Source organism: Typha angustifolia, chromosome 15 (genome assembly GCF_048772165.1).
Source record: "Typha angustifolia cultivar Huaian chromosome 15, ASM4877216v1, whole genome shotgun sequence".
NCBI lineage: Eukaryota > Viridiplantae > Streptophyta > Magnoliopsida > Poales > Typhaceae > Typha > Typha angustifolia.
In genome coordinates this window covers 17,420,170-17,432,628 of record NC_133253.1, presented here as the reverse complement: position 1 = coordinate 17,432,628, position 12,459 = coordinate 17,420,170, and the positions used below count along the sequence as shown (strand labels likewise).

At 35.2% G+C, this 12,459-nt stretch overlaps 2 protein-coding genes across 4 annotated transcripts; both read right to left on the bottom strand.

The window, feature by feature from the left end:
* Nucleotides 1-195: 195 nt before the first annotated feature.
* Nucleotides 196-3,018, bottom strand: LOC140778546 (uncharacterized). 3 transcript variants are annotated; one of them, XM_073123329.1, is made up of 3 exons: nt 2,679-3,018; nt 2,243-2,430; nt 196-750 (listed from the first exon to the last, which is right to left on the bottom strand). In XM_073123329.1, exons 1-3 carry the CDS (start codon nt 2,962-2,964, stop codon nt 436-438), a joined length of 789 nt encoding a protein of 262 aa, XP_072979430.1. In that variant the 5' UTR covers nt 2,965-3,018; the 3' UTR covers nt 196-435. The 3 variants fall into 3 exon arrangements, with proteins under 3 accessions (XP_072979430.1, XP_072979431.1, XP_072979432.1); XM_073123330.1 differs by having other exon boundaries at nt 2,255-2,430; XM_073123331.1 differs by having other exon boundaries at nt 2,243-2,406.
* A 690-nt stretch (nt 3,019-3,708) lies between these two features.
* On the bottom strand, nt 3,709-11,718 carry LOC140779482 (putative clathrin assembly protein At5g35200). Its single transcript, XM_073124560.1, has 16 exons — nt 11,553-11,718; nt 10,950-11,079; nt 10,450-10,519; nt 9,473-9,570; nt 8,805-8,946; nt 8,631-8,731; nt 7,868-7,951; nt 7,710-7,760; nt 7,558-7,623; nt 7,415-7,480; nt 6,707-6,787; nt 6,508-6,585; nt 4,846-4,998; nt 4,683-4,758; nt 4,467-4,588; nt 3,709-4,305 (listed from the first exon to the last, which is right to left on the bottom strand). Exons 2-16 carry the CDS (start codon nt 11,046-11,048, stop codon nt 3,943-3,945), a joined length of 1,650 nt encoding a protein of 549 aa, XP_072980661.1. The 5' UTR covers nt 11,049-11,079; nt 11,553-11,718; the 3' UTR covers nt 3,709-3,942.
* Nucleotides 11,719-12,459: the final 741 nt, after the last annotated feature.

Sequence of the window (12,459 nt, the reverse complement as noted above, 5' to 3'; positions counted from 1 at the left end):
TCCATGACTAATTTTGATTCCCGTTACTCTCAAGTCTCAACATCGACCATGTTTTGACCCAATCTGACTGGATGAAGCCACTTCCAGACTAAAGACTATATTTCTTTAAAATTCTGGCAGCCTGACTAAGCAATCCAAATTCAACAACTTGTAAATTGTGGGAAATGATAAAAAAAAAATCATCCCAAACCACTTTATATAAAATTGGGCTATATTATCTAACGGGTCATGCCCATAATACGAAATTTCGAATTCCCATGGGTCAATGAACTGACCCATCAAGATATTCCAAACAGAGTCAACCCAGGATCACTCAAAATTACAAGTTTATATCGTGAAAAAACTAGCACCACCTTGAAAGGGCATATCCACAAATCTTCGCTATCAGAGAGTAAAAAACAACCTAATAAAATTACTCTATATAATCTGATAAACCTAATGCAAATCGATGACTTCAAAGTCCGAATCTTCTATATGACCAAACGGAACAAGTTTTCTTATGGAATCATCTGAACTTAGTTCGATTCTGTCTACTAGAAATGAATTAAAGTATTTTTCTAAAAGAAAATTACTACGCTCATCTATATGGTTGTATGATAAATCTTCAGATCTGTGCATGGTGAATACTTGATTCCCTAAAGATTGATGATTGTTCTCTTCCTGAATGATACTTCCCTTGTCGTTAATCCATAAAGATTGTGCAGCCTCATAGTAATGGGTTCGTGAGTCCATACTATTCTGCATCTCCTTCTGCATGTCGAAGAATTAGACCTCAACAAGCATCTTCAACATATGTTACAGATAGTATTATAGATAATGAGGTAAATGCTGAAGAATACTAACTTTCACAAGAGCACATAATATGGTTCATACTAAGCAAAAGATTGACCAATAGCAAGGCAAAACTATAATAGAGGAACAAAAGAACTTTTCTACTTCTATAGAATGTATGGCGAGTTTGCATATCTGAACCTAATTTTAAAGAACACTCTCTTAGGCATATCGATTAAGAACATATGTTTAAATGTTCACAAAGGACTCCTCTATTACACATTAAGGTAATGTTGCTCATGGTTTGATTAGAATTACCATAACTAATATGCTATTTTACTGAAATAACTATGACTACTATCAAATTCTCTCACAAGGACAACAAATTTATTTCCGTGGAGTATTCTTATTGAACTTGAAGAGCTGCAGAAAATATGAATAGATTATCAAGGAGGACTAACAAAATGAAACTTCTAATGCCATAATTTCATTAATTTAAAGAATTGTCACCTTGAAGGACTTGGGTAGCTCACTAAACAAGATAAAAGATTATTGGATAATTAGCAACCAAGTGATACAGGAAATATCGTAGCTCAGGCCTTTAAAAGAATTATCATCATGAATGACTTGAATTCTCAGAAATCAAGGTCAGTAAGTCAAGCTTCCACAAAATAATAATAATAATCAGAGAAACAATGCAATCAATCAACTACAGTATAAAGATGAGCAAATTTAGTAATTTACCAAATATCAAGAGAATTTACCAAGAGATATTGATATATAAAAGGATATCATGTAAAGCAATACCTGAATTAATATATGAGCCAAGAAAGCTGCTACTTCTGTTCTACTACACTGTAGTTGTTACCAAATGCAACAAGAAATGCAGCATATGCTATTACTGGAGACAATTTTGTTCAATAAGAGTTAAATCTCATGCAAGTGAAAGTGAAACTGCACAAGTGAAGGATGTTCATCATCAGGCTAACTTTTTCTCTATGAAAACTTTGGAAACACAATCGCCTAATAACAACTGTACATTAGTAAAGACCTTGATCCAGTTCTATTGAGGGAACATTTCGGGGCCGTTTGGATTGATGTATTTCATGATGTAGTATTTATAGGAATAACATAAAAATATGAAATCAACAACAGCAGGAAATGTTCATTATTTTTTCACCAAACAATAGTAACAAGAACATATGTAGCACCTTCCCTTATTATAAAAGGTTGAAAAACTGTGTCTTGAGTACTTTTGACATCTACTCAATTAAAGTAGATGTCAAATAAAAAAATATGGACATTGATTGACACTTCGAGATACAATTTTATAGGACCTAGAAACCAAATAGTTAGTCTAAAATGGGTGCCTATGCAGTATTTCCAAATACATCCTACCAAATTGTCTGAACATGTAAACAAAGTCGTGTATGAAAAATGCCATATGCATGCGCAAGAGTTAAATTGTTACCCTCTGACTTACTATCAACTCTGAATCATGATCATTAAGCCTTGGATGCAACAGTGCCATGTAAGTCCTCCAAAATAAAGTCTCATTCACAAAAGCAGGACAAAGTCTATTGCGAAGAGCAGCTAAATCTGGAGCAAATATTTCAATGGCTGGGATATGCTCTCCTGGAATGTGAGACAGATCAAAATCTGCATCAACAAAGGTATGATATGAAATATAAAAACCGACAAGCAATTCAATAGCTCAACAAACGAAGATTGATAGGAGACGAATTCTTCTGGGAAAACAACAATTATAACTGATTGATAGTAATATTAATTATAATCATATCCATTGCAATTCCCTTCGCTAGCTGTCAGCAAACACTTGAAGATGAAGACAAATCTTCACTTTTATATCGCTAGTAATAGAGTCAGGGATGAAAAAGAAAATTTACCACCGTCGATCGTAACTAGGAACTCCGGAGCGCTCGACTCTCTGCTTTCTCTCTCGGTACATCCCCCTAAAACGGCGGAGAGGCCGTCGCGAAGGGCGTCGCGGAACTCGGCGAGATCGGCGAGCATCCCGGCGATTCGGCGCGAAGTAGGTCGCGGAGGCGGCGAACGGCGAGGTTCGGAGCGAGAGAAGGAGGAGAGGATAGGGTAGAGGAAGTAGACAATGCCGAGGAAGTGGCGCCGGAGGTCGGCGAGGTCCTCTCTGACGCCGTTGAACCCTCGAGACATGGGTATGGATTTTACGACGAGGGAGTGGAGAAGGGGTTTAACAAAGTTCGAGGCGGATTCGGGCTGGGTTCGGACTTCGAGGCTTTGCCTTAAATTAAATCGAACTTTTTTACATGATTAACATGAAAAAACTTTTAAAATATTACGGAGAAATTTGTGTCACTTTATCTTTTACATTTATTATATATATATATATATTTAATTAGTATTATTTTAAATATATTAGAGTATCTTCAAATTTGATACATAGATTAGTCAAATATAATAAAAAATAATAATTTTAGTTTAAATATAAAGAATGAAATTAATTCTTTCGGCATGCACGATTATCTATAATGAATCACTGTTAAAGTTAACTTAGATTGATAAAAGAAAAACTATATATAAATGATTTAAAATTATTCTGGAGTTTCTAGTATCAGACAATATCATAATATAAGAAAAAAAAAAATTATCTTGCTTTCTTCTGAAACTTTTTTATGTACACTCTAAACTTTAAAAATATATTATTTAAGACGTTTCCATATATTAGTTAACTTTTAACAACCATGTGTTAAGAATATTCTCGGTGGCAATTTTTAACCAGGCCATAACTAATTTTGGACCAGGCCATAACCTGGAGTACTACGAGCACCAGGTTAACAGTATTACGCCCAGATTTACAACAAAAAGAAAAGATTTCATGGCATATGTTCCCTCAAAATTAACAACAATTAGTAGAAAAATATATCAACAATTCAGATGAATCACATGAATATTGAATTTCTTATTATAAACTATGTTTACAAACAATCAACTCTCAAAAGTTTTCCTCAACTTAAAGCAGATTCTCTAACTACATACACCTACATGGCATATTATACATCCCCAAAAGAATTAATAACCTCCACTGATCAATACGGCCCTTCTGCCAATAATAGTTCCATATCATATATGGTCTAGATCCTCTATTGTTGGCATCTCGATGACATTGCAAGTTTAGATAAGTCCTGCATATGTATTGGATGCATGCAGAGGCATTCCTGTGCCATATGGATGGACACCAACAGTTGCATATGGATTGACAAATGGATTTACAGGGGCCTGGTGAGCTTGTTGGCCCATCATCATCATCTGCTGCTGCAACATAAAAGCTTGCTGTTGCTGGGCCATTGCTGCCATCTGCATGCTGTGAGGTGCGGAGATTGCATTTGAGGCATAGAATGGGTCTTGAATTGCTGGTTGCATCAAAGGAGCAGCCACTGGTGGCATCTCCCATGGATTGTAGCTTGTGTTCTGGTTTGCTCGTCTGTGTGCTTCGTCATATAAGCTGTCTAAAGTGAGCTTATCTAGCCCACCCGCCTGCCAAAAATAGCGAACATATGGTTTTATGAAGCTTGGATAGAAATTAAACTGTTCTCTGAAATGTCCCAACATTTGTTGTAAAAGAATGTCACACAGAAGCAGGAATCAGCTTAGGGAATAACTTTCTAATTAGTGAATGTTTCCAGAAAAAATCATACCAATTTACTTGAAGCCACAGCACTTTCATTTGAGCTCGGTATGGTGACAAGAGCCAATTCCCAGCCAGTAGTACCATTTTCTAAACCAACAGCTCCAGAAGGTACTTCAGTCGGTACACTATCTGCAATAATCATCCATAGAGAGTAAGGAATAAGAATTCCAATTTGACAGAGATTAGTATGACTCCTATATATAAAGAAAGAGAAAAAAATTACCAACTGGAACAATGGCAAGTGCCAAAGCATTCTTATTATCTAGTTCAGACGTGTCTGAGCTGGGATCACTCAGCCCCTGACAAAGCATGACTGAAAAGTATGAGTAAAAAGAAACTGTTATTAGCTAGAAAGAAGAAACATTCTGTCTGGCCCAAATGTTTACCAGCAAATCTGTTTGCTCAGTTGCAGAGGCTTCTTCAATTGGTTCCGGAGGGGGAGGTGGAGGCGAAGGTGGAGCTGCTTCTTGCACTTCAGATGCGTTCTTGTATTCTATGGCCAATACTTCCTTAGGAGCTGCATTGTTCCCATTTAGGGCCTGGAAAAATATATTTCAATTGAAAAGACCAATCAAGAAAACAAAGATGATAGCTGAATTTCAGAACTATAGTTGATTTATCTTTAAAGTTTCAGCATCATCACAAGTTCATAATAATGGAGAGAAATGCGAGCTTATATGATTTATTGATTTAACATCACAGGACTTTTAGTCGTTAACTAACTCTCTTAAAGAGCAGTAGTCAGATCTGAAAGCTACTCGGATGAAATCTCTCTCATAACCTTTGACAGAAGTGGGGGAAATCCCCAGTTAGAAGTGTCTTGTCTTAATAACTTGCTTTATTTATGCTAATTATAGACAGGTTTAGCCAGAAAACGGACAATACTTTTTAATTTATTTTAAAGCAAGATATAGAATATGTGTAATAGAATGAATGGATAATTGAGAAACATAAAATTATGTGACTATACCCTATAAAAAGATTATGCCACCCATTTCGCACAAGCACAGATAATTTAGAGTTCAAGCATCAATTGGCAAATTGGAATTTGAAGTTCTGCATTCCCCCATTTTGAAATTTTACTTTCCTGTGTACTTGTTGCAACATTCAACAGACTATTTTACATTATTACCCATCCATTTAGAGGATCCACTTTTTTAATCTCATAACAAATGAATATTATGCCACAATTTTGGCACCTAACTCAAAAGCCGAAAGTAAAGAATAAACTTCAACCACAGAAAAAGTCTATAGGAACTGAACTACCGAGATAAACTAAAGGCTTGAATTATCAAGATAAAATAAAAGGGCAAGCCTTGAACTATTCAGTATCTTGAGCCCTTGGTTGAAATGACTGACACCGTTAGTGTTTGGAGTTTAGACGAAACAGACAATACCGAAGAATTCTCCAGAAATGAATAATATAGATATGAAAATGAACTTATATGGTGGCCCGGTTCGATGACGACAATGAAAGTGGAGATAGAAAGCTGTGCTCATTATTACAATCTACAGATAGATGAACCAACAAATGTTATGATAAACACCTTGAATTAGGTGCAGTAGTCAAGACATTGAGATGAGAGACTTTAAAAAGGTTATGGATCAAAACACAAGAAGAAATGAAGAATCCTACCTAGTTCATTGAATGACCTATGTCAAATGGAGATAATGGTCCAAAGGATAATTAAAGCTGAACAGAAGTACAAGATGGTGCTGAATGCAAGTTTTCTCAAACCGTGGAAACGAAATCTCGCCAAAGTTCTAAAAGCAACATCTAGATACCCAAATTATTATCCAGACATTTCATGTCCAGGAAAGAATGACACCAAAGGTACGTTCAATCTTCAAGTGGCGACCAAGGCTTCGGCGAGGACCATTCAAGTACGTCAGTCTTTTTAAATATGATGACATCACTAGAACATCTTTGGTAAAAATAGGGAAGAGGTGAACATGCATACGGTACTTAAAATATAAAATGTAAATTGATAAGCATAAAACATACTGTTCATGATCATGTCAACAAAAAGTTTAAATAACTCCTTTACCTGATCTTTGCGAACTGCTGAAGCTCGTGGAGCTTCTCTGATGTACTCCTCCATATTTGTTAGAAATGATAATGGGGGCTGCATCATTATTAAATTAATCAGGCTATGTGTTGGCCAGAAGTTTTCAATAAGCATCACCATGTCAAAAAAGCAAAAAGGAAAAGTTATAGGTAGAGGGAATAGCTTTGAATATAAATACCCTGTCGATTTTTATGAACTTTTCTCCACGTCCAATATCAATGCTTTTACATACTTCATAAAATTCTGAAAGTCTCTCTGCCTGTCCACATATAGGTAAATTTAGGGAAAACAAAGGGCATGTAAAGTGTACATTGAAAGAAAAGCACAGATATCTTGAAGTTCACATTATTTAAGCTCCATAATATGTTCTTTCTTTTGTAGGGGCACATGACATTGGAATCCTAAAATATTAAAGAAGGTTTTCCTGCATAAGGGCAACATATTTGAGCATGTTTTGGTATTCTTTTTTCATGGAGGGGTTTCTTACTTTCTTTTATTTATCAAACTAGATGGGGGAAGAAAATTTTCTTCTTCTTCATATATCAGGTCATGCACTATGTTGAGGGACTTGCCATAGAGGCTGCAAGATTAGTTGACAGGTAGAGTATTCTACCTGCTTGATTGCATTTTAGGACCATGCAACTCAGGAGCATTCACTCATTGAGATTTCTAGACATAGTGTAATGAGGTTGAAAGGTGGCTTGATTTAGGGATTGAAGTGTGTCTGTACTGACCACCACATATTAGCCTATTAATTCATCACTTCAATAATTTATACCTGACATATACAACCACATCTAGACAAGTCAAGTCAATTGATTCATGATTCACGCTCAAACATGAGTATATACATTATATATTAGCTAAGAGATCTTTAAAGAGTTACCTGTTGACCTGCTCTCCTGTATATATCAAGTGCCCTAATAGCATCATGACGTTGCATCTCAAAAAACTGCCATAAGACTAGGTAATTAATAATATTTGGTAGCAGCAAAAGAATTCTATTGGTAAGTACAAAAATTGCAGTACCTTGTCAACCAAATTGGTTGTACCAAAGCTAATGGCATTATAAATCTTAACACTCTCCCTAGCAACCTTTCAAAAATAAGTTAAGCAAAGTCAAGGAATATGGAATCTGTAATTACAATTAAATGATTAATATATGTGAATATAGTCCCTACCATAGAAAGAGCAAGGTGAATTACAAAATTATAGTTCGCTGCACCTTGTGGCTGCATGCAAATTCCAAAGTGGGCAGTGTTTGTTAAATGTATCAAAATGTATTAACTAAAACAGAGTTAAATATGTAACTTACAACATTGAGCAGAGATTGGATTACCTGGCAACCAAGCAAGCGAGACATAAGTTGCTGTAGGGATGGCAATTGTTCAAGCAAGTCAACAGTGTCAACATCCCGAGTTCTCTGTGCACATCAAGAAGCTAAAGTTGAGAGATGACCTTTCCTTATATTTTGTTTTGATGATTTCTTTTGAACAACATCTACAATAGTTCTTGAAAAATCAGTCAGACATCATAAGTTGCTTAAACAAGGTAAATTTCCATTTGAATTACAGTTCTGAAAGTACAAGTAGTGGTGTGCACTTTGATGACATCTTATCAGAGGTGAGTTAGCAACTAGCAAGAGAATATGTGAAAAGTAATACAACAAAAATTCAATTTTATTTCACTAATAAATAAGAGATTGATTTAGCCTATGCTGATTATCATATTCTCTTTGCACTTCGCTGAATCCTTAAAAAGGACGTCGCTGAGTGGTTTTGTGAATAAGATGGAGAATAATTGCTAATCTATTACAAAGTAATTATGCATTACCCAAATTACTCATTTCATCATATCCAAATTTTGGATCTCAGACTACCAAATTCTTCCTGCAAGGTGCTTGTTTACTGAAACTAACAGAAGAAGAATGGAAGTATGAAACATGCAGCAGAGGTTCCTTAATATTCGTTGATACATATCTAGATCATAATGAGAAGAATTTTAGTTTTAACTCAAATTTACTCCATAGAATCCAAAATAACAGGTTTACAGAGCTACAAGCCATAAAGGAGAAAAGGGGAAATATGTACTAAATCACATACCGGAGGATCTGACTCAACATCATATTTGAGTACACGAAAACATTCAAGCCTCTCCTCTAAAAATAGAGCATAGGTGCGCACCCATGCAGAATAATCCCATGCTGAATGACAGGAAACAAAGTCATGAAAATGTTTCTGCTATTTTATTTCAATACTTCAAATAAAAGGCACTACCATTTGCACTTGAATCGTCCTTAAAATGGGCCATGTTGAGCATGTGGCTTCTGCCGCGACCATAATTAATCAGTTCTTCACGGAAAGTTGGGTCAACTTCCCTCAGAGCACGATGTATAACGATCAATGTTTTAAGTGCAACCTGATTAAGTAGCACTGAGTCAACAAACAACTAAGAATGAAGTAACATATCCAAAGTCTGTGTGATAATTCCAATAGAGAAGAAACAACGACCAGCTCAAGATATCTATAAAAGATCAGAAATATAATTTAAACAACTAATTGCACTCATCATAATAAGTATTCTTACTTTTAGCAGTGTAATGGTATTTCCTAACAGTAACAGAAAAAAGATAACAGAACAATTAAGATGGTTTCCGTGAAAATTTCAAATTCTGAGGCTCTATAAATTCTAGAAGTAATTAGCACAATTTTATGGTTTATAGTTGAACATGATGAATAGTATGAGCAAAATTGAGGACCAACAATTCTTAATTATTACAAATTAAAAAATTGATAAAAACCAGGTGATCTGCAACATTGTTGTCAAGACCAGCTAGATACCTATAACAGTGAGAACATGATTGCAGATACATAGCAGCATACAATAGACTTACGTGTCAGACAACAATAAGATCTAACTGCTAAGTACATGATTGGAGACATACTGCCCAGTTATGTGTTTTTGCAAGGCGTCTAGCAAGAGCATGAATGCAATAAGCAACATCCGCACGAGGCCTTGAAGCTGAAATAGCATGAAATATTGCTGCAAAAAAAAGAAGTGCATCCTGAGTCAAATGACACGTTATGGATGAACGAGACATGAACTATATCTTCGAAAGGATGATAGGTGAACAAATTGTGATTGAAACTCTTGAGAAATGATATCTAAAGATCATTTTCACAATTGTTAACACACCAATTATTTTAAAAATAATTAGAGAATCATGATTTTAATATTTATATTCAAAAATTATTCCTCATTTTTGGGCTTAAAATATTTTGATGGAATCAAGAAGTGGACTTGACTTAAAAGGGTGGAGGTCTTTTTCATATTTTAAATGGCAGATAGGTATGATGGAATTTAAACTCAGGACCTCTCTTTGGTGTTAAGATAATTCATCAATTACTATAAAAGCTTAAATTATTAGATAACGGTGGTTTTGATATTTCATATTCAAACAAAGATTATATAAATACTATTTATGCATACAGAAATGACATTACTTTTCTAAAACATTCTGCCAAAAAAATATATCTTAACATAAATATATTCTACCAGAAAGTTAAGTGAACTAGTGAAGAGAAACCCAGATGGTGCAATAAATGTAAACTTAACAATAGCATTACCCAGAGACATAAATAAATTTTGTTTCCACAAACTACTATGAATTCCTTAGCAAAATTTCTTAGTTGAAGTCCTAAACCATATAGTCATAATCAATATCATAACCAGGTTAATCATAAGATTTGTGAAGCAGATAAATAAACCTACAATGTTTCCATGCAGTTATTTCTTTGGGAAAAAAACTGAAACATTCTTCAATATAATTTTCGATCCAAAAACAAAACAAGCGTACTACTTAATGAACAAATAGCCCACGATCAAAGCTCTAGTAAGCTACTACAACAGGGTGCACCCAACCTATCACGTGCTTCTCTTTTGGGGGACGCTCAACATGGTTTGTAGCCCTTACAACTGCAATATCCAATTCCTGCCAAAAGGAATCACAACATCTAAATAAATCAAGATAATAAGGAAAAGTATGAAGATCAAACCATGTAACTGAGATCCATCAAGGGGTCGTTTGGTATTATGTATTAGGAAAAATTGAATCTACATGTATAAAGTGTAACACAAAAAACAGTTTTCAGTTCATAGATTCTATGAAATATCATTTCCAACAACTAAAATAGGCTGGCATACAACATTTCGTCCAACAACTAAAATAGGCTGGCATACAACATTTCGGTATTTACTTTAATTAAGAAGATGTCAAACCACATTTTCTCAATCTTTAATGAAAGGAAAATGGGAAAGACAAAAGGCTTTAGCTTATATTGGTTTCTTATTTAACAGTGCATCTTAAAACACATGAAACCAAATTGCCCTTCAATCTATCAAAATCTATCAAGGCGTGTTACCTTATAATCACTATTCACTTTAGCTAGCCCGACAGTGGTTGTGTCTTTAATGGCCCCGAGATATTTCCTCAAGCTCTGCTGCGTACCTCCTCCCGACATTCTCCTCTACTAGCACAAGATCTAATCCAATCTGATTGAGTCGCAAGCAAGATTCAAGAGTTTAAAATGAGCTACCAATTGAACAAATCAGATCTTTTAAATTATTGTCCCGAGATCTATTTCCAGAGAGAGAGAGAGAGAGAGAGAGAGAGAGAGAGAGAGAGTAACAGTCTAGATCTTCTAGACAAGCAAAGCAGTTCTATTTACATCAATCAGAAGGAAGTCATTATAGCTCTCATAGTTCACAAAGAAAATTCAGTTAATCGCTCGAACAGTGAAGAAATACGTAACCATCATGTGCTTCCTCAATCCGCATCATATCCAGCAGAACATTCAAAAAGTTACCCAAGACAATTGAATAGAAACCAAATCTAATACCACCTGAGACAAACTAAAACTCATGTACCGACGAAAGCCGGAGGCAAAGAAGCCAACAATCCAAAAGGTCATATTTTAAAACACTACCCAACTCAGAACAAGAACCAAACGAAACCAAATACTCACCAGAGAACCAAAGAAAGTCGGAGACGCAGGGAGTGAAAAATACTCAGTAGCCGTCGACTCCTCTGTGCTTTTATTCTTCTTCTTCTCCCTCTTTTCTCAAGGCGATCGCTTGTCAATGTTATGCTCCTCCCCAGTCCTTTTCGCGAACCAACCACCCAAATTCGAAAGATACAAATTTAGGACAGCTAAAGTGTTGTATAAATTTATACATATATATTAATGCATATGACGTGGTTGTCGGTGGGAGGAATCAATCGTAAATAGAGAAAAAAACGTAGCCATTTGCCATGTGTTCTAATTAGTATAAATTAAAGGTGATGGTTAATGAGAGGTTTGTTGGAAATTAATCTAATTAAGCACTTAATTAGAGGAGTAATTAGTCACTGCTGCGGGGGAGGAAAGGGAGTTATGGAAGACCGCCGACGTTTTCTGGGTTTATTAACAATTTTCCAACGATTTCTTTTATTTTTCTCTCAAGTATTTGGCTGCAATTATAGGAGAGGGAGTAGCTTTCAAATGCGTAAAACTATGGGTGGCGACAGCTGGACTACCAGCGGAGGTTATGCACCTAATCCTTGATTCTTTATTAGTAATTATCACTTAGGATTATGACTTGATGACATCTTTGTTACGACTTAACTAACAAATGAAAAAAATGTGAATAAGTTATAGATTAGACTGCTTGGCTAACTCTCCCCAATAATTGGCCCACATTATTTCAATAAAGATTTATTAAATAGAATTAAACTCACGTCATGAATAAAAAAAACTAGCTAGAACAATAATAAAACTCTCAGTTAAGAGTCAAAATAAAAAAATTAATCCAAAATGTACTCATATCATAATATTCCGTTCTAATTTGCTAACCAATCAACAGTTTAATTGACTTTTGGGTAGGTGTGAATAT

Excerpts from the sequence above, each read along its gene's own strand:
- LOC140778546 (XM_073123329.1), bottom strand. The coding sequence starts at position 2,964 with ATGTCTCGAGGGTTCAACGGCGTCAGAGAGGACCTCGCCGACCTCCGG. Across the intron at positions 2,431-2,678 it reads CCTAGTTACGATCGACGGTG|ATTTTGATCTGTCTCACATT; the intron begins GTAAATTTTCTT and ends TTGTTGATGCAG. Across the intron at positions 751-2,242 it reads AGTTGATAGTAAGTCAGAGG|AAGGAGATGCAGAATAGTAT; the intron begins GTAACAATTTAA and ends TTCGACATGCAG.
- LOC140779482 (XM_073124560.1), bottom strand. The coding sequence starts at position 11,048 with ATGTCGGGAGGAGGTACGCAGCAGAGCTTGAGGAAATATCTCGGGGCC. Across the intron at positions 4,999-6,507 it reads CAGCAGTTCGCAAAGATCAG|GCCCTAAATGGGAACAATGC; the intron begins GTAAAGGAGTTA and ends ATATTTTTCCAG. Across the intron at positions 4,589-4,682 it reads ACTTGCCATTGTTCCAGTTG|ATAGTGTACCGACTGAAGTA; the intron begins GTAATTTTTTTC and ends TGATTATTGCAG.